This window comes from Myiozetetes cayanensis, unplaced genomic scaffold, assembly GCF_022539395.1.
Source record: "Myiozetetes cayanensis isolate MyiCay16 unplaced genomic scaffold, myiCay2020 scf31, whole genome shotgun sequence".
NCBI lineage: Eukaryota > Metazoa > Chordata > Aves > Passeriformes > Tyrannidae > Myiozetetes > Myiozetetes cayanensis.
Window position 1 is genome coordinate 5,949,790 of NW_026087533.1, and position 23,135 is coordinate 5,972,924.

General features: G+C 58.8%; 3 protein-coding genes across 3 annotated transcripts; all 3 read right to left on the reverse strand.

Annotated features, from left to right (window-relative positions):
* Window positions 1–1,213: 1,213 nt before the first annotated feature.
* EVA1B (eva-1 homolog B) lies at window positions 1,214–4,101 on the reverse strand. The gene is made up of 3 exons (XM_050326635.1): window positions 3,877–4,101; window positions 2,102–2,218; window positions 1,214–2,015 (listed from the first exon to the last, which is right to left on the reverse strand). The coding sequence occupies exons 1-3, from the start codon at window positions 3,947–3,949 to the stop codon at window positions 1,594–1,596; spliced, it is 612 nt and encodes a 203-aa protein (XP_050182592.1). The 5' UTR covers window positions 3,950–4,101; the 3' UTR covers window positions 1,214–1,593.
* A 503-nt stretch (window positions 4,102–4,604) lies between these two features.
* STK40 (serine/threonine kinase 40) lies at window positions 4,605–21,161 on the reverse strand. Its single transcript, XM_050326627.1, has 12 exons — window positions 21,094–21,161; window positions 17,195–17,307; window positions 15,690–15,809; window positions 14,799–14,884; window positions 14,443–14,586; window positions 13,714–13,941; window positions 12,885–12,937; window positions 10,588–10,703; window positions 8,128–8,272; window positions 7,696–7,815; window positions 7,359–7,443; window positions 4,605–6,709 (listed from the first exon to the last, which is right to left on the reverse strand). Exons 3-12 carry the CDS (start codon window positions 15,799–15,801, stop codon window positions 6,491–6,493), a joined length of 1,308 nt encoding a protein of 435 aa, XP_050182584.1. The 5' UTR covers window positions 15,802–15,809; window positions 17,195–17,307; window positions 21,094–21,161; the 3' UTR covers window positions 4,605–6,490.
* An 830-nt stretch (window positions 21,162–21,991) lies between these two features.
* LSM10 (LSM10, U7 small nuclear RNA associated) lies at window positions 21,992–22,795 on the reverse strand. The gene has a single exon (XM_050326636.1). The coding sequence runs from the start codon at window positions 22,700–22,702 to the stop codon at window positions 22,121–22,123; it is 582 nt and encodes a 193-aa protein (XP_050182593.1). The 5' UTR covers window positions 22,703–22,795; the 3' UTR covers window positions 21,992–22,120.
* Window positions 22,796–23,135: the final 340 nt, after the last annotated feature.

The following is a 23,135-nucleotide window of genomic DNA, read 5'->3' on the forward strand; positions in this document are numbered from 1 at the left end:
CCTGTGGGGAGGAGCAGCCCTGGGGGCCGCCCCATGCCGGGCTCTGTGCCCCTGTCCCCAGCGCGGGGCAGGCGGAGGGGCCGGAGGGGCCGGAGGGGAGGCTGCTGGCCCTGCAGGACCTGAAGGCCGAGGTGCGGACCCTGCACATCCTCGTGGACCTGATGCGAGTGCAGCACCTGTGAGTGGGGATGGGTGTGGGGGTCCCAGCGGCTCCGGCCCTTCCCTGCCGGGCTGGCCCCGGCTGAGCCGTCCGGGCGTTGCAGGCGGGACCTGCAGGACCTGCGGCTGGAGCTGTGCCAGGAGCGGAGCCAGCGCCAGGCGCTGCAGGTGAGTCCTGCCAGGGGCTGCCCTGTCCCGGGGTCCCCTGTGCCCCCCAGCACTCACAGCCTCTCCCCACAGGCCGAGATCGAGCGGGTGAGGAAGGGGCTGCCCTGTTAGCGTGGCGGGGGCTGCACCCGGGGCAGGTGGGGGGCACATGGTGCCCTGTGCCCCCCAACCCTGCTGCCCCCAGCCTGGATCTGCACCCACTGGGCACAAAATGCCCACCCTGTGCCCAGGTACTGCTCCCTGTGGCACAGTAGCCCGAGTGTATAGGAATTGTTTACAATAAACTATTTTGGGTACGGATCTCTGTGTGGGGGCTCCTCAGGGAGCTGCTGGGGGCTGCCATGTCCCTGTGGGCAGGTCCTGCTGGGCACAGGGGGTCCCACCAGGGCCCGCAGCAAGGCTGGGACAGGGCCTCCTCTTCCTCCTCCTCCTCCTCCAGCCCCCGCATAGTTTCCCAGGCCAGCCCCACTCCCAGGCCCAGCACATCCTGGCCTCCAGCCACTGAAGAACATCTGGAAAACATCTGGATCCTGCTGGCGCTGGCGGCAGGGGGGACCAGCCTGGGAAGAAGCTATTTTTATAAAGCTGGGGAGGGGGCTGTGGGGCCCCTGCACCCTGTGGGGCTGTGCTGGGGCTGGGAGCAGGGCAGGATGCAGCTCAGCCTGGTGGGAGCAGCCACATCCCTGGGGAGCAGCGGCCATCCCAGAGTCCAGCGGGAACATCCGCCCTGGTCCCGCCGGGAGGACATTGGGTCACGGCGGGCGGTGCCGGAAAGGATCCGGCTAAATTTAGTGGGGCCAAGAGGGAATTGGCCCGGGGAGGGGCTGAGGCCGTCCTGGCATCCAGGCCCCCCAAAACTCAGGACCCCACCACGCTGGGCTCCAGCTCGTGTACAACAGCACCATGTTTGTGGGGCAGGACCCCAGGGCTCACACGGACCCACAGCCCAGCCCTGCCCCATGGGGTGACCCCTGCCCATCCTTGTTGAGATGGGCCATCAAGGTCAGCCCCGTCCATGTCCCTGTCCCTGCATGTCCTGGGGCTCTTGGCTGGTGCCAGCCGTCGTACCAATGGCTCAAAGTGCATCGTGTCCCGCGGTGGGGCGGGAGAGTCCAGCCCTGGCTGTGCCTGTGGCACCGTGGTCCGGCTGTCCCTGCTGCAGGGACAGCCCAGGGCAGGGCCCGTGAGCAGCCCCCATGTCCTGCTGGTCCCTCCTGGCACGGCCTGGGATCAGCTGCCAGGGGAGCAGGCCCCGTGCCAGGGCGCTCAGTAGTAGTGGACGCGGCCCAGGGTGCCGACGGTGCCGATGGTGCCGGAGCCCAGGATGTCGGGCTGCCCGTTGCGCCAGATCTCGCGGATGATGCGCTCGCGCTCCTCCAGCCGCTGGGCCCGCTCCAGCTCCTCCGCCGACGCGAACACGTTCACGGCCAGCGCCCCGTCCCCGGGGCCGTGGCTCTCCAGAGGGATCTCGGTCACCGGCAGCAGCGACTCCGACACCGCGCGGTCAATGGTGTCCTCCTCTTCATCCTCGTCCTCGTCCTCATCCTCGTCCTCGCTGGCGGGGCCGGGCCGGGCCGGGGGGCGCGGGGGGGGCCGGCAGGACAAGCGCAGCACCAGCAGGCACAGGGTCAGCACCAGCCCGAAGCACACGCCCAGCACGAAGTAGAGCCCGAAGCTCTCGGGGTTGGCTGCAGGGGAGCAGAGGGCTGAGGGACTGGCCTGCGCTGCTGAGGGCCCGCAGTGGCCCTGGGGGGGCCTTGGGGTCCCAACTCACCTCGGATGTGGGCGTAGGCGGCCATGCTGTTGCTGAGCAGCTCCATGTCCCTCTGGCGACTCTCCATCCTGAGCCTGGCGGGTCTCAGCAGCTCCAGGGACGGCACACGCTCGGCATCTGCGGGACACAGGGGCTGAGCGAGGCTCTGCAGGAGGCTGGGAACTCCTGCAAGTCCCCCCACCCACCCAGGGGCTCCTCACTCAACAGGGGTTCATTCCTGGGCTGGGCTGCTCCATCCAGGGCTGGAATCCCACAGATGCTGAACTGGAGCCATCCCGCTCCACCGCCCTCCGTCCTTCCTGAGGGACCGGGACGGATGTGGCTCCTCCTGGACGCAGCATCAGGCGGATCTGGGGCACCGGGCCAGGCTTTCCGGCCCCTGCCCTGGCCTTGGGGTGGCTCACGGGGCACAGCGGGATCCCAGCACACAACTGCCCGTGCTCATGTGCACACACGTGTGCTGCGCGCACACACACACACACACACACAAACACACACACACACGTGTGCTGCACACACCACACACGTGTGCTGCACACGCACACACGTGGCACACACACACCCCACACATGTGCTGCACACACACGTGTGCTGCACACACACGTGACAACCCCCCCACACATGTGCTGCAAACACACATGCACACGTGTGCTGCACACACGTGACCCCCCCCACATACATGTACTGCACACACACACGCTGCACACACGTGTTCTACACACACATACATATGTGTGCTGTACACACGTGCTCCACACACACGTGTTCTACACACACATGTATGTGTGCTCCACACACGTGTTCTACACACACGTGTGCTCCACACACACACGTGTTCTACACACACATATGTGTGCTCCACACACACACACACACGTGTTCTACACACACACGTATGTGTGTGCTCCACACACCCCCTCTGGTCAGTGTCCCTGTCCTCATCCCTGCAAGGCTCTGGCCCAGCTCCAGCCTTGGCCCTTTCCCGTGGGGCCCGGCAGTGCAGGGACAAGGACAGGTACAGTGCAAAGGTCACCAGGAGAGCGGGCAGGATGGGCAGCAGGACAGTGGGAAGGATGGGAGGCAGGACAGCAGGCAGGGCATGGACAGGGAGGGAGGCAATTTGGCCCTGACAAGGGACGAGCTCATTTCCCAGAAAGGGCTCCAGGGAGAGAGGAATGAGGAAAGAAATGCAGAAAATGTGACACATCAGCAGAACCATCCCGGACAGTCCTGAGTTGTGGGGCTGCAGCACATCCCGGGGCTGGGCAGCCCCTCCAGTGGGACACCCCAAAACAAGGTCAGCAGGGTCCCCAGGAGGGGTGGGTGCCCTCGCCGTGGCGAGGCTGCATCGCCGGCCTTGCCCCGCCAAGGTTGCGGGTTGGAGGGGCACAATCCCGCCATGGGGCCCCAGGGATGCCCAGAGCCCCAAACGGTGCTGGTGACGGCACTGCAGGGCTGATGAAGGGCCTGGGGGGTCCCCAAGTGTCCCCAGGCACTCAGCCCTGTGTCCCCAAGGGCCGAGCCCTGCGTCCCTCAGCACGGTATCCGCCAGTACCACACTCCGCGTCCTCTCTGGCTGCATCCCACGCCCTGAGCTCTCCATCCAGCCCTGCACACTCAGCCACGCGTCCCTGAGCTGCTCCCGTGTCCCCCAGCCCCACGTCCCCCAAACTGGAGCTCCTGGAGCAGGGACAGGGCAGAGCCCGACACCCGCCGTGCCCCTGGGGTCCCTCGGGGTGCCCTCGGCCCTGAACCCACGCGGGGTTGGTACTCACCGGGCTGGGAAGGCGGCGGAGCCGCTGCACTTTGGCTGGAGCGAGGGAAGAGAGAGAAAGGTCTGTTTAGCATTAACGCTGCAGCAACAGGAAATAGTTTGGAGGCGGCTGGCGGTCAGCGCGCCCCGAGCCAATGGCAGTCCCGGCCGGGGCTCGGCGGGGCCAGGGCTCGTCCCGCTCCCCCGGGACCCGCGGGCGGCTCCGGCCCCATCCCGGCCCCATCCCAAGCCCGCCTGGCCAGGCCACGCCGTGGGCAGCGCCTCGCCCTGTACCCCCCTGGCAGAGGTGTCGGAGGGGCTCGGATTCCCTCCTGCCAGCCCTGGAGCCGGGGCCGGACCTCGGGGACACGAGGCTCTGCCTCCCGCCACTGTCCCCAGCGGCCACCCCAGCGAGGGACAGGCTCGGAGAGGGCCCTGGGGCAGGACAGGGCTGGGGGTCCCCGTGGGGTCACTCACGGTGGCTGCTCCGTGGGTCTGGCCCCACTCCCCTGCGGCTCCCGGAGCACATCGGCCCCCCAAGCCCCCCACGCCCCTCCCCTCCCACCCCTTCCCGTGGGGTCGCCGGGCTCTCGTATGAAGTTTTATTGCCGACATGCAGGAGCAGTTCCCATGTAGTACAAAAATAACGTCTTTATACAAATTTTTTTCCTCTTTTTTTTTTCTTTTTCTTTTTTTCCTTACAACAGGCTCTGTCCCGCCGCGGCCCCTGGGCCCCCCCGTCCTGCCCCCACACCACCCCCTTCCAGTTTGCCTTAGCACAAGTGGGATTGACCGGTGCTGCCCAGGGCACAGGAGCCTGGTGTGACACAGCCTCAGGGAGTCCCAGAATATTGCTTTTTGCTTTAACTTTGGGGGAAAAAAAAAAGACACAAATAAAGAGGTGGGAGCGAGGCAGGAGAGAACCAGGAGGAGAGAACAGGGCCCTGGTGGGGTGCTCAGGGGGTCCCTGCCCTGCTGCTGGTGGCACAGGGGGCGATGGGCCCACTCTGGGGCGTGCAGGGACAGAACCACCATCTGCAAAATAAATAAGGCGAAAGAGCTGGGGCTACTGGCTCAGCTGGGCCGGGGCAGGGAGCTGGTCTGTGTTAGTGTTCACAAGCCCTGCCTGCCCGCGGGGCCTTGGCGAGGCGCAGGCAGGACGTAATGCCCGACGGGGCCGGGGAGGCTTCAGGTCCATCCCCGTCCCCACAAAGCCACCTGTGCAGTGGCCCAGCTTAGACCCCGTCCCCTTCCCCAGCCCGGGGCAAGAGAAGGCAACAACGCGCTACAAACATCTGCTACTCGCTCCCTGCCCGCACCCCGTGCTGGGGGGCTGGGCCCAAAGAACACGGTGGCCCCAAAGAGCAGGACAGCCCCAAAAAGCAGGGCAGCCCCCAGCTCTGCCCCTCCCTGCTCCCAGGGCTGGCAGGAGGGTGATGCCAGGGCTGGGAGCAGCCGGGAGCAGGGAAGGAGGCAGCCAGAGAGCCGCTGCCTCGAGCGGGAGCCCTGGCACGGTGAGCCCTGGGAGCTCTGTGTGAGAACAGTTCATCTGGCAAGACAGGCATCCAGTTCATAAATGAGGCTCAGAAACAATCATTCCTGTTCTCAGCACAGGCCAAAACTCTTCCAGTGGCACCAGGTGACAAGCCAGGACGTCCTTCCCCCACCTTGGCACGCCGGGAGGGCAGAGGCAGCCCCCAGTTTTGGGCTGGGATGGCAAGAAAAGCTGGGAACAAATACAGTAGAGACTTCAGCCTGCCCCTTCCTACCTCTAGGTGGATTACTTTGGGAAGCTTTTCACATTATAACTCATATATTACATCTGTACCACAACTGAGGGGGAAAACGCTAAATCAGAATTAATGCAACTGTAACTGCACCTGGGACAAGCTACTGAAAAATAAGATTAAATCATAGATTCTTATGAACCAAAGGAATCAGTGAAAGGTGGGAGAGGGGGCAGAGGCCCCAGAGGGCCAAGTCCTGTGCAACCTTTGTGCTGGGGCCAGGATCCCACCCCTGGTGCTGCCGGGATGGCTCCTTGGCTCCTGCCCGAGGTGGTGGCCGGAGTGCCCGATGGCTCTCTGGTCACAGCGGTGGCCACACGGCCACTGAGGGCTGGTCAGCACGGCCAGACCAGGTGGCACGTAAGGTCAGAAACAGATTTGATGCAGATGAAGGGAAGTGGGAGGTTTCAAGAAATTCTTCCTTTCGAGAAACCCTGGTAAATCCAAGCTTATTCAGACCACACGGAGCGGGTGCTGCACGGGGCTGCTCTGTGCCGGCAGCTTCACCCTCGGAAGTCTCCTCCTTTCCCACAAGCTTTGCTCGATCCAGAGAACAGCATGGTTAAAAAGACAAGAGAGGTAGATTACAGTCATGATTAAAAGCAGATTAGTCATCTAGGCTTCGATTTTAAAAAACAGATTCCAGAAGATGCCGAGAGGTTGCTGCTTCCAAAATTAGCTTTTCCAAAAGTCTTCTCCCTCGGGAGCGGGTGTGAGTGCGTGTCCCTGGACAGAGCTCGGGATTGCTACATTATTGCCCGCCGTGGGACACCGGTATTGCTGTAGGCTGGAGCAGGCGAGGTGAAGGCAGACTGCAGGGTGGTGCTCGTGCTCTGGGGGCGTGGGGAGCTATTTCCGGAGGTACCTCTGGGCCAGGATGGCCGCGTCCAAAGGGTTCATGGGCTGCGCGTCGTGGCCCAGGCGCCGCACCGGGGGGATGTTCCCGAACTGCCGCTTCTGCAGGAAGCTCTTGGCCTCATGCAAGGTGTTCTTCTCCTCAGCCAAGAGCAGCTGCTGCCTCATGTAGTTCTCGAACTCGTACTGGGAGCACTCCTCTGTCACCTTCACCTGCAGAGACCCAGCTGTCAGAGCCACGCCCGCAGCCCCATGGTCCATCCGACAGGCTGGGGCTACCCCGGGATAACGGGAGTGCTCGTGTGGGAACGGGACAAGCAGGACTCCCTGTGAGCCACCGGTGCCACCAGGACAGGGCTGTGTCCTGATGCAGCTCATCCCAGCCCTGCCAGGCCCTGGGGCTGCAGCTGCCTGACCCCATCCCTGCTGCACATCCTGCACGGCTGTCCCCGGGCAGCCAGGCCACGGCAGCACCTCCAGCATGAAACGCTGCAGGAAAACAGGATGTTTGCTCCCATGGCGGAGCTCTCCGGGAGCCGGAGCCAACCCCGCTGCCTCCTCCCAGCATTCCCAGCTGTGTGAGGGAGTGAGCACTGCTGGGAGTGCACTGAGCTGTCCCTCCCCGGCTCTGGGGCCAGCGAGTCACTTCCAGGCAGCTCGGCCAGCTGGATGTGACTGCCAGTCCCATCAGCATCACCCTTTCCTTCCGCTGCACAGGGTGACGAGGGACTCGGCCACGTCCTCCCTGCCCTCCCCTTCCCAGCTCGGGGGCACAAGGGCTGCCATCCCTTCCCATTACACACAGACTTGGCACAGCAGCACGGAAAAGCAGTTCCTTGGAAAGGAAAGCAGGAAAACCTACCTCCTGGGGGTTTTCAGGATTAGCCACTTGGTCATCGATGTCCGGCACCACTTGCAAAGGGCCACTCAGCGAGGACATGGACTGCCTGGGGAGAGCACAGCGTTGGCACCTGGAGCGTGGCACCGGCTCCACCACCCTCACCGGCCCCTGGGTGATCCCACTGGGATGGCCGTGGCTGCCACCAGCATTGGCACAGGCCTCTCCAGGGGTAGAGACGTGGGATGCAAAGACTTCCTGCAGCTCCCAGAGCCTCCTCCTGGTGAGCTGAGTCCACCACAGCTGGAACAACACAGCCTGTGGCCAGAGACAGCATGTCCTGGCCTCCCCTTGCACGTACCAGGACGCTATGATGGAGCTGAGGGAGTCCAGCACTTCAGAAGCTGTCAGCCGCTGCTGCGGATCCAGGACCAGCAGTTTCCGGATCAAGCACACAGTGTTTTCCGAGACCCGGCCGTCCCTGGGGGGCAGAGCCTGCGGTGAGCCCGGGGCAGGCAGGGTGGATGCGCTGGGAGCACAGCTCAGGAGCTGCAGGAGCCACCACTGCTCTACCCCTGAGAGCCCCAAATTAACCCGGGGTTAATTCCCTGTTGCTGAGCTCGGGACCTCCCTCACCTCCCCACAAGCTGTCCCAGCTGTGCTGCTGCTCCTCAGTGCCCACCCCATACAGCCCGTCCTCAGGACTGCTGCGACCCCTGGGGCACTGAGGGGAGCCCCTCCGGCTCCAGCTGTCCCAGGGAGGCCCCCTCGGGGCGGGTCAGGCTGTACTCACTCGGGGATGGTGTACTCGGCAGCCTTGATTTTGCGGAAGAGCTCCTGAGGTATGCTGTCGTAGAAGGGGAACTGGCCGTAGAGCATCGTGAACAGCACCACCCCCAGCGCCCACATGTCGCTGGGCTTCCCTCGGTACGGCCGACCTGCAGGGACAGGGGACACGCAGAGCTGCAGAGTACAGGCCCTGGACAGGGGACACACGGCCTACAGAGCTGCAGAGCACACAGGGGACACACAGGGGACACGCAGCCTGCAGAGCTGCAGAGCTGCAGAGCACACAGGGGACACACAGGGGACACGCAGCCTGCAGAGCTGCAGAGCTGCAGAGCACACAGGGGACACATAGGGGACACACAGGTGACACACAGGGGACACACAGCCTGCAGAGCACAGGCCTGGGGACCCTGCTCCCCCCACATGGCAGGCACTGGAGTCCCCTCTGCATGGCCCCCCTTCACTGAGCGTCCCCCAGGGTGTTCCCCTGCACAAAGACATTCACGAGGCTCCTGCAGCCCCGGGATTCACCTGATGGAAAGGTTGGTTCAAAGCCCCTTCGGTCACAGCAATCAGCCCAGCATGGACAAGGGTCACCAAACCAAACCCCAGTGTCACCAAACCAAACCCCAGCGCTGCAGCACAGCACAGGACTGAGGGAACGACTTCCTCTGACTCACACAGTGAGTCACTGCTGCAGCATTTGGTATTTGTACTAATTATTCTTTGCTTTATATGCTCATAAAAAGGCACCTCTCCCTCCTCCCCCTCCAACTTTTCCTGCTGTGACATTTCAGCAGCCATCCCTCAGAAGAGACAGTTTCTCCTGGAGACCCACAACAATGATTAATTCCTCAGGCGTTCCAGCTTCCCCTGCACAGGAGCACCAGCGATACAGAGGGATGCTCCGAGCTGCTGGTGACGCCTGGAATGTCCTCAAGTAACTTCTCCCTGCTTGGAGGGGAACTGCAGACAGAGCCATTTTGGGAGAACGTTTTGGAGAGAAGGGCCGATCACAGACACCAGAGCCGGGGCAGGGCAACGGCAGCAAGGGCCAGGCTGGGCAGTGCAGGATGAGTCCTGAGCTAAGGCTGTGCCTTGCAGGGTCTCAAACAACCTCAGCCAAGACAGCCTGTTCAGTGCCCTGTGGCCTCCAGGCAGGCCAGTTCCACCTCCGAGAGTGCCCTCAGAAGGAATACAGGGTGGCAGCTGGGCTGGAGTCCCGGACAGATCAGGAAGGAGCAGCTCCCTGCAGCCTCTTCCAACCACTTGAGCCACAACCGCTCCAACCTCCTGCACAGCAGTTGGCTCCTGTCACCCATCTGGTCACAAGGGCCTCAGGATATCCTGCAGAACAGGAAAGGCCTGCAAAAAAGCTGGGATCCACCTCCCTGCCTGCCTCTGCTCCCTTCCTGGCTCAGTCCTGCCCGGGAGGGAAGCACCTCAACCTGCCTGGCAGATCACAAGGGAAGAGCTCAGCTACATTGATTCCTGCTGCCTGTAAACAAACAGGATTCCCTCTCGAGGGGAATCCACTGGGGCTGGATGTCCCAGGACTGGCTCCCTCCGAGGGCCTTTCTGAAATACAGCTGGGACACCAGGAATAGGTAACTCATGAGCTAATGCCCACTATCTGATCTACAGAGGGAGAGGTTTCCTAGGCACAGTCCCACCTGTATGTGCACCCTTCAACACTAGGCCAGCTCACCTGGGTGAGAAGAAAACCACCCCAAATGATGCCTGGGACACTTCACAGACAACCAGGACCACCACGGCCTGCTCAAAGGCTGGTACAGGAGCAGAGCTTACAGCTCACGGAGGAGAAACCTCCTGAACAGACAGAAACCACAGCTGCTTCCAACAGCCCATGCACTGGGAAGAGCTGAAGGCAGGAGGACATCAGGGAATGCTGTTCTGTGCCAGACTCAGCTCAAGGCCTCTGCTGGAGACAAGGCCCAGGCCAGGCTGCTGGAGAGGGGATCCAGCCCAGCCAGACAGCTCTGGCCTGCCATCATCATTCCTTTATTTTTAAGTAACTCCTCTCTGTCGGCCCAGAAGCTGCCCAGAGGGTCACCAGTTCCTGCTGGAAGTGAGCAGCAGCTGCAGGAACTGCTCCTCTTAGTGCACAGCTTGAATACTCTGACATCCCGGTGGGATCTGGACTGGCTGCCCCTCAGGTCCAGGGATTTACCTGCAGCTTAAGAGAAGCCTCAGAAACAACATGCAGACATGGGAAAGCAAATGCCTTGTCTGCAGTCAGACTTACTAGGGAACAGCTTTGAATTAGCTTTGAAACCCAGACAAGCCCTAAGAAAAAAAGTCACGTTCACTCCTTCCCTCCAACTTTCCCAGTCGGAAAAGCAGACCAAGTCTCCTAACCGGACCCTGATGAAGGCAGGTACACGTGGGAGCACAACAGGTGGTTTTAGTCACAGCTGACTGAACAGCTGGGGACAGTTCCTACCGCTGAGCACGTCCGGGCTGATGTAGGCAGGGCTGCCACGCTGGTCCTTCAGCAGGTCGTCCTCACTCACCAGGTGCTTCCCCAGGCAGAAGTTGGTGATGGTGATCCGGTGAGTCCTGGGGAGAAGCACAGGGTGTCAGGGAACACAGCACGGACACAGGGAGGTAACTCCAGGACAGAGGTGTGTGCCCTGGGGGGCACTTCCTGGGAGCTGAGGGAAAACACGCAGTGGAAGGGCTGTCCCATGCCTGCCCTCCCACAGAAAAGGCAGAGCTGCAGGCACACAACACTTCTCTGTTAAGACACCCCTACTTCCCTATGGCACTGCCAGCTCCCATTAATGAATTTTTCCATTTCTCATTACAAAACTACTGCCACATTAAGTCTCCCACGTCAATCAGATAATTTGGATTTTAACTTACAACTTAAAGGTGTGAGCAGAAAAACACTGTCTGGAAGATTTCTATATCCTTGAAAAGTATTTCACAACCAGAGCCTGAGAGAATGGATTAAGTCAGTCACAATAACCAAAAAACCTTCCCAGCCAGTCTTACAGACAAGTGAAATAGAACCAAGTGTGGGTTGGAAACGGAGAGCTGGTTATTAAAACAGACAGACTTGTGTTTAAGAAGTGTTAGCTACAACTGTCAGGAGACTTCCCTGGCTGAATAACAAGCTGCAGGATTTGTTAAGGATTTAAAAGACTAAGTGTTCTACAGGACACTAAAATGTTCAGGGTTGCTCGGTTTTATTCAGTCCCTGAAATTTGATCTAATCTGTAATCACCCAACTCCTGCACTGCCTAGTGGGGAAACCTGAGAGGCTTTAATGTCTCGTGGGGGACAAGGCCTGAGGGACCCTCGGGTGGGACATGCCTGCCAGGACCTTGCAGTGCCACCTTCACTCCCCAGCACGAGAAGGGACCTGGCTCTTGGTGAGCTCAGATCCTTGTTCCTGCTCCGGCTGGCCCTCTCCATGGAGATGGTTCTCACGCCTCTCCCACCCTTCCCATGACTCACTGCTGCACAGGCTACAGCCCTCCCTCACCAAAGCTTGTCAGTAAAAGCAAAACCAGAGATGTAACACAAGGGATGACTCTGGCCAGTGTGCTGACAGAGCTCCAAATACCTCCCCCTTGTTACTGGTGCCCTGGGTGCAGCCCCATCTGTGGGTGCTCCCCTGCACTCTGAGCCCACAAAAGAAGGGAAGTTCTGTGGGGATCCTTCAAAGCACCAATCTTTGCCTGCCTCTTCAGCAAGGAGGAGAATCAAAGCAGCAAGCTGAAGAGATTTATGTTACAGCAGCTCTACAGAAACAACTTGAAACAACTCAGAGGTGGCCACACAGCACCTGTTCTGTGTGTGGGGAACCAAGTTCAACCTCTGTAGGTAAAACCCCTTTGCTTTCAGTGTTAGGGAGAAGCTGTGAGCCCAGTGAGCCTGCAAGCTTTGTACAACAGAGACTGCAGACCTCCAGCCTTCCAGCTTTTTATTCCTTCCACAGAAAACCAGACAGTGTGAAAAGGACGAATTCCACTCATTCTTCAAGTTAGTGCAGAATTTTTAGCCAGTAATGTAATACTGGAGGACAGAGCAGATATCTGAGCTGAACTAGGTGCCAGCTAAACAACACAGAAGCCAAGACACTGAACAGCCCCAGGGAACCAGCAAGCAGGGCCAGGCCATGACCCACTGCCCTGTGCACACATCCAGCCCCGGCGGACACCGGCGCGGCACAAACGGAGGCTCCACCAACCCCCCGTGGAACGAGGGAGCTGCTTCAGACACAAACACCCTGCACAGAAGAGCTTTTGTTCAGATAAGTCAATATTTTACTGCTAGCAAAAACACAGCAGTGCAGCAGTCAGATCTAACACTGCTGTGATTGTAGGACAGCCTGCAGGGCTGGGAATGCTTCTGGCACAATGGAGAGCGAATGATGGGAACAGAACCAATCACCACCTATAATTCTTCTTTTTTTAAACATACATAAAATCAGTACTTCTCTTGAAGGTTTCTTCTGCATTTACTACAGAATTCAGTTTTCAGCAGTTAGAATCCAAAAGGAAGTGCTGACAAGGGGTCACTAAGCTGGGGGGAAGAGTAAACCATCTAAGTGGGGCTCAATTCCTTTTTGGAGACGAACTAATATAACTTTGGGCTGGATCTGTATTTTTCCCTCACCCTCCTGCATGAGAGGGCTCAACAAGTGCTGCCTTTGGTGGTGTTTCTATTAGAAATCTGCTTTGGGGAAGAAACAAGAGCACTGCCAGGACAGCAGCTCTCCAGCACTCTTACCTTTTATTTAGCACCATGTTTCCTAGTTTCAAGTCTCTGTGCACAATATTTTTCTGCAAAAAATATAAGAGTATAACATAAGCAAAGGCCTATTTAGAAGCATAAATTCCATACTCAGACCAGAACACTAAAAAGAAATCACGGCAACTTCATTCTCAGAAATGACCCAGGTCAAGGTTGCAGGTCAGGTTCCATCCTGGGTACTTTGTGCACTTCACTTTGATCAGGACAAACCAAGCAAATTTGCTACTCTGAACACAAAGACAGCCTTGAGAGACCTGACACTGAAGTGTGCAGGCTCAGTAAGAGCACTGTGATGAGCATTGCCTCCCCAGACCCATGCTGCGCTGCAGGAGAGGTGTCCCCGTGTCCTGGGTAAGAAATCCAACATCCACAGAATCCACTTTTACCACAATAGTTTCTAGTTCATTGATCTCAAACTTATAGCTTGAGGTTCTGAACCCACAAATCAATTCTTACATTGTGATTTATTTTGCTTCAAAAGGAAACAGCTTTTGTTTCCTGTGTTTGATCAGGCTCTGCTCTCCCCTGGCTGAGGTTTCCACGCTGTGGTTCCCCTGCCCTGCCCTCAGCTGGCCCCTGTCCACAGCCCACAGACAGCACCTTATCATCCAGAAACGTGAGGAGCAGGGAGGGGAGTGAAGGGAATGCTCTTTAGGGCTCGGGGCACGAGGTTTTATGCAGAACACTGCTGACATCCATCTCCTGTAACCCGGCCACTGCCTGCACAGGGGAGTCTGAAAGCACCTATTATGCTAATATGGGAAAACTCAGCCTCCAGCACTGGAAGGGCTGAGGAAGCTCTCACCTTGTGTAATGCTTCTACCACTCGTACCACGTCATAAAATATCACCACCGTCTCGCGCTCGCTGAGTCTCTTCTCCTTAATGACATAATGCTGCAGATTGATCAGATCTGCCGTTTTGTCACTGAAATCGTGAGCACAGAGACAGTCCAGCACCAGGCAAATGCGCTTCTTCATCTTCCTCACCATCCTGTTGGCTTCCAGATCTTCTATAATTTCACAAGCCCGGTCCTGCGGGGAGGCAAACACAGCAGCAACCCTTCAGGGCAGCCTCAGGGCACGTGTACAGAGCTGGGAGAACAAATAACTGCAGGGGATCTCAAAACACGCAAATGCAACCACAGTGCTTGGTCTTTGCCCCAAGGTGGGATTTCAAAAAGATACAGGAGCTCTGCTTCACGAATCAAACAGAATCCCAGACTGGCTGGAAGGCACATTAAAGCCCATCCAGTCCCACCCCCTGCCATGGGCAGGGACACCTCCCACCAGCCCAGGTTGCTCCAAGCCCCGTCCAAGCTGGCCCTGGACACTTCCAGGGATGGAGCAGCCACAGCTTCTCTAGGCAACCTGTACCAGGGCCTGCCCACCCTCCCAGGGAAGGATTTCTTCCTCACAGGAGTACAGAAGGCAGAGGAAGCTCTGTGCCACGTCAGTGCTGATGCTGTTCATATCCACAGACACCTTGAGCCGAGCAGCCCTGGCACTGCCCAGCCTGCACAGTGCCCAGCATACCTGGAAGAGCCCATGGTGATGGACCACTCCTTCCTGGTTGTGGAGCAGGGACAGGAGAGAATACTCGGTGTGCAGCAGCATCTTGCCCTGTCGCTCCTCCTGGGTTTCTATTCCTTTATCACCCCTTTCTTCTAAGGTGAGAATCTTCAGGAAAAGGGAAAAGATCTTCACAGCTCCCAGAAAGACCCACATGTCCCCAGCCCTCTCTCAGTTCTGGCATCCCCACGTGTTTAACAGCTGATGGAACTGCTCTCATGGATGTCCTTGCCACAGACCCAGCTGAGCCGTGTCCGACTGCACTGGCTCAGCCCACACCACTCCCTGCACAGAAGATCTGGGAGCTGCAGTTTGCTTACCTTCAGCTGATAAAAGTCATCTGTCCCGTCCTTTCTTGCCAAACACTGAACAATACTTGGCACAGGGGAGTTACCTAAACGTGGACCTACAGCAGAAAGCAGAGACAGACTTGTTTTCCCTCCAGCAGCAGTGACTAACCCGGGTTACATCAGCGTCACGCTGCTACGTGTGCTTAAACCAAGTTCCCTTTTCACAGGAGCCTGACTGCATTTCCACAAATTGACAGCTAAAAAACCCCAAAGGCCTTAAACTCTGAAACCCTTTGGGACAACGTTTCATTTGTTCCCTGGAGAAATATTTATCAAGGTCCAAACGTGGCCCAGCTGTTCGCAGAAATCCTCATTTCTGCATGTCTGAACCACACAGCAACACCCATGGCAACAACTGCTCCTGCCACACCTGGGAACCAGCTGCCACCTCTGCAGGGACGGCTCCCATGACAAAATCTGCCCAAATTTCAGGTTAACAAGAGTCTTTACTTCTCAGTTTAAATCAGTCAGCTCCAACTGATCATTTCCACGGTAAAGTCTACAATTTTTGACAGTTTATATAACTAGTTCTGAAACAACAACTATTCTAGCAACTCTTCAGAGCTGGCAGAGAAGCCTTGCCTTGGCACATACCACTTCTAGAGGCCACTAGTGCAGTATTACATCGTCCCTGTGCTGATGTGACAGCACATTCCAGGCCAGCAGGGTCAAACATCTTCCCAGACCTTTAACCAAAAAGCCCTCAGGGGAATTTGTTCTTTAACAAAGTTTAAGAACGTACTAAAAAAAAAAAAGACATCAAGTTCCACACCTGCCTTCCCTCGTTCCATGGAGCCTTGTGTTCTCAGCTCTGCCACCAGCAGCTCCCCTGACAAGTGCAGAGCCCCCGTCCCTGCTTACCCAGGATGAAAGGACCTGCTCTCTTGGCGTTATTCCCAGAAATGCCCGCGCACAGAGCCTTCGCCTTGGCGGATGTTTCCCCAGCTCCTCTGTCCGATGCTCGCCGCTTCATCCTCGGCTCTTGAAAGGGAAGAGACACCACGGCCCATGAGCCACTGAGTTCCTCCCTCCTGCTGCCCCTCGTTTGTGCTGGAAGGCTCTCACCCACAGAGGCACTGGAGGCTCTGCCCACTCGTGTCTGCACACAGAGAGCAGGGTGGGCTGCGGCTCCGAGCACTCCAGGCACAAATCAGCCTCGTTATTCAGAGCAACATTTCTTACAACAGTTGTTTGAGAGACACAGTGGGAACAAGTCAAGATAATTAAAGCTTGTTTTACAGCAAAAACAAGTTTGCAAATTAACATATTCCAAAAAACCTCTGAAAGAAGATGCCAAAGTTATCCCTGTGTATGGGTGGCTGCTGCTGCTGCCGGGGGTTTTCGGGCGATCCTCCATGGGGGATCCCCACAAGGCATCACAGCCGCCCACCAAGCCCCTCAGAGACTTGAGTTGGTTCCTCAAACAGCTAAGGATGCACAAAACTGACTATAAAAATTAATATCTTTCACCTTTCCCAACAAGGGCATAGAAAATAAACATGCTAGTTATTCTGAGATCCAATTAAATTCACAATGACTTTTCAAAAATTTATTTTTAGCCTTGAAAAAAGTTACATCTCCATCTACCTACATCCAATGCAGCTGAAATATGGAGTCCAGCATGCACCAGCTCCAGCCAATGGAAGCTTTGTTCCCAGCACACCACCTCTTCACCTCTAGCTCTTGGAAAACAGCTTCAAAGGCTTTCACAAACATCATCACGTTCAGTGTTTGTGCTCTCACGTTTTAAAGGTATCTTGGGGGGTGGGTGTGAAGAGGAACCAAGCACAGCTCCATTTCCTCACTCAAACCAAACCCTGGGAGTTCTTCCCTAAGAGGTTACTCCAGTGGAGTGGAAAACATTTTTTGGGCTGCACTTATTTGTCTCAAAAGAGCCACAGTGTTTCACCAGGCAAGAGAGTGATGAAGCACTCGATCCGAGAGCAGTTCCCCCTCTGGCAGTCCCGCCCTTTCCATGCACACAGCTGATGTCACTGCACTGATTCACCCAGCAGCACCTGTCCCCAGGAGCAGGGACAGCCAGGGAGATAAGGAGAGGGGTCTTGCAGCAGACTTTGCATCCCTGCACTCCCAGCTCCCACTGCCTTCACAGCTCAGCAGAGCACTGTCACCAGGCCAGAGAGCTGGGCACACAGTCCTGAGCCCCACAGGCTCCTTGTTCCCTTCACATCCCTGACCCAACATGTGATGTGCCTTATAAACTCCTCCCCTCCTCCTACATCGTCATCTCTGCTGGAAACAAGTGAGTAACATTTCCACTGGAGAACCCCCCCGCACAGGAACTCTGGGATAGACCCGTTGTGCAATCGCTGGCGCAAGGAGAGTTACTGTAAACAGCGACTCACGTAGTTCAGCATCAACTGTATCGTTACTCCTCCTCCAAACTAGGTTTTCCAACGTCTCAGGAGACAGGAGTCATCACCTCGGAGAAGGTTGGATGGGCAAAAGGTCGAGGACTCTGCAATAGGAAACAAGAGGCACTTGATGCTGCGGTTCTGGGTTATTCTGACCACAGTAATGCACTTGGGACGGAGCTGGAGACCTGGCCCAGAGGGTTTTGTCACACTCTGTTCCCTCTCTGTGCAGCCTTCACAGGGAATCACATGAGCAACATCAGGCTGCATCTTCTCCCACCCCAATACCACACTGGGCAGTATTTATCAGTGAGGATTAACCCAAGCTCACGTTTAAGCCTGGCTCACAGCAAATCCCAGCTCCTGGGAAGCTGTGTGGGACATGAGCAGAAACCCTCCATGAACACAACAGTAGATGGAGCACGGCCCAGCTTCCTGCACGGGAAGGCAGGTCCCAGTGTTGCCTCACTCCTTCCCAGGCAAACCTGGCCAGGGACAGCTCAGACCCGAGTCATCAGCACTCCCAGGGACAGAGCCTCAGCTCCCATTGGAAGGGCTTTCCTGGGAGCAGGCGGAGCTTGGATCAGGCAGGCCTGCGGAGGAGTCGCTGGCTGGGGGATTACAGGGAATGTTTGCAGGGCACATCCCAAGGAAAGCAGCCTGTTGCATTAAGTGCATGAAATCTGGCCAAAAACACACCCCTTGTGTCCCAGCTGGTCCTTGGAGATCAGGATCATCCCACCCTAGGAACAGGGAGAGGAAGTCTCCCACTGACTGTCTCCCAAGGGCTTTTGGCTCTTCCTCCTCACCAGGAGAACTTTTTGCCCCCCTCATACACAGCCCAACCTTCTCCTCCTCCTCCAGTGTCACATACAGCATGACCTGCCTGGGGAGTTGAGTGAGAGTCATATGTGGTAGCATGTACTTCATTAAGCTGATTAGCCTATGCAGGCCGTGCATTTTAAAATACGAACGACCCTTAATCAGGCAAAAGTTACTTTTTGGCCATAGTGTCCTTCAAAGTTTCAGCCACAGGACTTTGTTTTGCTCCTCAGCGCCAAACCAGGCCCATCGTGTCTGCACTGTCCCTCCTCCCATGGCCAGCTCAGCCTTCCCGACACAGTTCCATCCCCAAAGATAACGTGGAATGCACAGGGGAAGCCGTGGCCCTTCCCTGGCTCATTATCCCACCCGGGCTGGGGTGGGCTCTGCTCCCCTCCCTCTGCACAGCACGGGGGAGATTCCCTGTGCAGGAACGCTCCCGTTACCGGGGCTCTGGAAGCTGAACCGTTCTGTGAGAGAAATAAACATATGTATCTCTATATATATCCGTCTCAATAAAAAAAGCCCATTGTATGAGTCAGTGCAGCCCGTGTTCTGCTGCCCTTCCGGGAAGGGAAGCCTGCTCCCGAAACAGAGCCCTGACTCACAGGGTTCTTGGAACTGCACGGACACTCATTCAACTTCTTCCCTGAGCGAGCAGTTCGCTCAAAACCAGGCACAGACTCTGTCTGACCAGAGAAGGACAAATCCCGGGGCACTGGGCAGCACGAGGGGCTGGGGCACCCCTGTGCCATGTCAGAAAGCACCTGGGAAAGCAAGGACTGGCTGAGCTTTGCGAGCTGGGAGACAGGAATGGCTCTGGCAGCCCCCACTGAACCCCCCCACCAGAAAAACTCCTTCCTCAGCCAACCTGCCCACCAGATGAGCCCCGGGCACGTGAGCAAGGCACAGCCAGCACCGGGCAGTACAGGAGCCCAGCACACCTTACCTCCACCCACAGCCAGCTGTGGCCAGTCTACAGCTCCTCAGGGACAGAACAGGCTTCCACAGTCCGAGCCACACATGGGGAAAGCAAATTCCAGCCCAGCTCCCCGCAGGCAGCCGGGGAAACTCTGAAGCACAGGCTTCCAGTACGTAATTTCAGCGCAAGCAACAAGCCGGGCTTTCTTCAAGCCCTTCTGATGCATCAACACATGAGATAGCCAAGGACTCATCTCTGGGAGTTCCCTCTTTGGTTACATAAACACCAACCTCAGCTTAACCCTTTCATGCTGCGGCACAGGCCACATGCCCCGGGAGAAATCCCTGCTCCAGCCCAGCACCCTCCCAGCACTGGAACCGTGGCTGCAGCACCCGAGGCTGAGCCGCTGCCCCAGTGCAGTCCCCAGCCACGGGCTGCTCCCGTGCCAGGCTGTGCTCCCCCTCCAGACCCCAGCAGGGGAGGGGTGTGGTGCATCCCGAGGTTTTATTTGTCCCTCATTGCTCGTGTCACCCCGCTGTGCCACAGCCCCTGCAGCAGAGCGCTGTGCCCCGCGAGGTGTGACCCGCACACGTGCTGACACCTCCCAGCCAGGTGCGGCCCCGGCTCCTCCCAGCAGTGACTCACCTGGCCCTGACTGCAGAGGAGCGGATTGGAGTTCCCTGCACACAGTGCCAGGCCAGCTGGGGTTTGCAGTGTGACAGCACACACCGACAGGCTCACCCAAAACACCCACCAAAGACAGGCGTTTCACGCAGGAAATGACCACGGGCACACAGAGCTCTGCCCAGCAAGAGCTTCCAGCTGGAGCTCCGGGGCAGGAGAGAGGCACAGCGGAACAGCCAGGATATCTGCACTGGTAACACCCCCTTATTCCCTCTGTGCAGGGTGGGCAGCTCAGGCACCCCAGGATGGTCTGGGTTGGAAGGGAGCTTAAAGACCATTCCACTCCACCCCCTGCCACAGGCAGGGACACCTTCCACCAGCCCAGGTTGCTCCAAGCCCCATCCAACCTGGCCTTGGACACTTCTAGAGATGTGGCAGCCACAGGTTCTCTGAGCAACCTGTGCCTTGGGAATCTCTTCCCAATATCTAATCTAAACCCACCTTCTGTCAGTGGGAAGCCATGCCTCCTTGTCCTGTCACCCCAGGCCCTCGTCAATAGTCTCTCTCCATCTTTCTTGTCAGCTCATTCAGACACCAGAAGGCCACAATTAGTTCACCCTAAAGCTTCTCTTCAGGTTGAACAATCCCACCTCTCCCAGCCTTTCCTCCAGCAGAGCTGCTCCAGCCCTCTGATCACCTTGGTGCCTCCTCTGCACTTCTCCAGCAGCTCCCTGTCCTTGGACAGCACAGCTCGGTGCCTGCTCCACGGACACAGCTCCGGGACATCCCGAGGATCAGCCCCAGCTGAGCTCTGCTTTTAGGGCACACGGTGCTGTGACCGACCCCTCGGCACTGACACCACAGACACACAGCCAAAGGATGCAGCGCGACCCCCAGCACAGCAGGGTGTGTGAAACCCACGCCTCCAGCTCTCAAAGGCTCCTCAAAGCACTGAACCCCCAACCCCAGTGCAGGACATCCCCCCACAGCCAGGCCAGGGCACCCCACGGCTCCCCCACCAGGGAGAGCCCGAACAGCCTCAGGGCCTGCACAGGAGAGAGCAGGGACCGGCAGGGACCACCAGGGACCGGCAGAGACCACCAGGGACCACCAGGGACCAGCAAGGACCAGCAGAGACCAGCAGGGACCAGCAGAGACCAGCAGGGACCAGCAGGGACCAAGAGCGGGCTCTGCGTGCGGGAGATCCCTCAGCCCCCGGGGAGCTCAACGGGTTCAGCCCCTGGGGCAGGTTCCTGTTCCCCTCAGTCACTCCCTCAGTCCCCCATGGTCCCGTTCCCGTTCCCCTCACTCACCCATGGCCCCGTTCCCATTCCCGTTGTTCCCATTCCTGTTGTTCCCGTTCCCCTCACTCACCCATGGCCCCGTCCCCGTTGTTCCCATTCGCATTCCCGTTGTTCCCATTCCCATTGTTCCCGTTCCCATTGTTCCCATTGTTCCCATTCCCGTTCCCATTGTTCCCATTGTTCCCATTGTTCCCGTTCCCATTCCCATTCCCACTCACCCATGGCCCCGGGCCCGGCCCGGCCCGGCCTCGCTCCGCTCCGGGGCCCGCCTGGCACCGGAAGTGACGCCACGCCCAGCCCAGCCCGTCCCCTGCCGGCCACCGCCAGGCCGGGGCAGTCCCGGCGCTGATTGGCCGGTGGGGAAGACCCGGGCTGTGATTGGACAGAGCGCGGAGGCCGGGCCGGGGCTTTGCGACGGGCTCTGATTGGTTGGGGCGCACGCAGCAGGAAGGCAGCAGCGAAGGCTGATTGGCTGCGGCGCGAGGAGCCCGTCGCTGATTGGCGCGAGGGACCGGAGGGCACGCGGGAGATTCGAACGCGCTTATTGGCGGAGGGGCGGGGCCTGGCGCGCTGGCCACGCCCACAGAAGCCCCCCGGACCGGCACCCCCGGAATGCGGACCCCGCATGCTGGGGTACCCCGGGCTGGAACCCTCTGAATGGGGACCCCCCATGCTGGGGCACCCTGGGCTGGAACCCTCTGAATGCGGACCCCGCATGCTGGGGTACCCCGGGCTGGAACCTCTGAATGGGGACCCCCCATGCTGGGGCACACTGGGCTGGAACCCCCAAATGAGGACCCCCCATGCTGGGGCATCCCGGGCTGGAACCCCCCAAATGCAGACCCCCCCATGCTGGGGCATGCCGGGCTGGAACCCTCTGAATGAGGAACCCCCATGCTGGGGTACACCGGGCTGGAACCCTCTGAATGAGGAACCCCCATGCTGGGGCACCCCGGGCTGGAACCCTCTGAATGGGGATCCCTCATGCTGGGGCACCCGGGCTGGAGCCCCCGCGGGCAGGGAAGGGCCGAGCTGGGGGTGGCAGCGGGATGGCAGCTCTGGCCGAAGGGCCCATTGGACATGAGAGGAGGGACGCGAGCAGAGAGAGACGAAGGAGCCTTTTAAACAGGATTATTTTGGCTCAATCATTACAAAAACTGTCCCTGCTCCTCCGCAGGCACCAGCCCTGGGAGCAGCAGAGCCCCGAGTCCCTGGGGGGATGTCCTTGCGCGGGGTGTCTGGGCGTCAGTCCACGGAAGGGGCAGGTTCACTGGAGTCCATCTTTGCGCTTCCCATCTTTGCGCTTCCCCCTCCCTTGTCCTTGGCCGGAAGGTACTCCCTGCGGCCCCTGTCCTGGGCCCCGAAGGAGCGCACCCTCTGGATGGCCTGGAGCTGCTCCTCGATGGTGGCCCTGATGTCCACGCCGTCGGGGATGTGCACGTAGCGCACGTTCCTGCCGCTGACGAAGAGCTGCTCCAGGCGGCTCACGGCGCCGTGCCGGTCCGTCAGCGTCACCTCGGCCAGGCGCACGTTCATGAAGGCGTCCACGCCGGTGACCAGCCCCGCGGCCGCGCTCTCGTCGCGCAGCTCCACCGTGGTGACGCGGCCCCGCAGCCCCTGCAGCAGGATCACCAGGCTGTTCTCGGCGATCGTGCGCTCCGTCAGCGAGTGGCTCACCTCCATGGCGGCTGGGGGGACGGCGCTGAGGGAACAGGGCACGCTGCGCCCCCACGCCCGCCCAGCACACCCCACACCTGCACAGGTCCCACCCGTGACACACCTACCCGCACGTGTACCACCCCTTTCCCGCTCAAATGGGTGGCACATTCCTGCATTCCCACACCCCTCGCACTCAAACTCTCGCGTGCACACACACACACACCACCACCTCTCACGTTCATCTGCACATGGACCAGCCCTCTCCTCTGCCCTCACCCCCTCCTCGCACGCTGCCCCTCTCCCCAGCCCCTGACCCTTGCACGCTGGGCTCCTCCGCGCCCCCCGTGCACTCTCACCTACACACCCACACCCACGCACACACACATCCCCTCCCGGGTCACCCCCATTCTCTCCGTGTCCCCCCCCATCCCGTCACCCCGGGGGTCCCATGTCCCCCCATCCCGTCACCGGGGTCCTGTGTCCCCCATCCCGTCACCGCATGGGGTCCCGTGTCCCTCCCGTGTCCCCCCATCCCGTCACTCCCGGGGTCCCGTGTCCCCCCATCCCCGTCACCCCGGGGTCCTGTATCCCCCCCATCCTG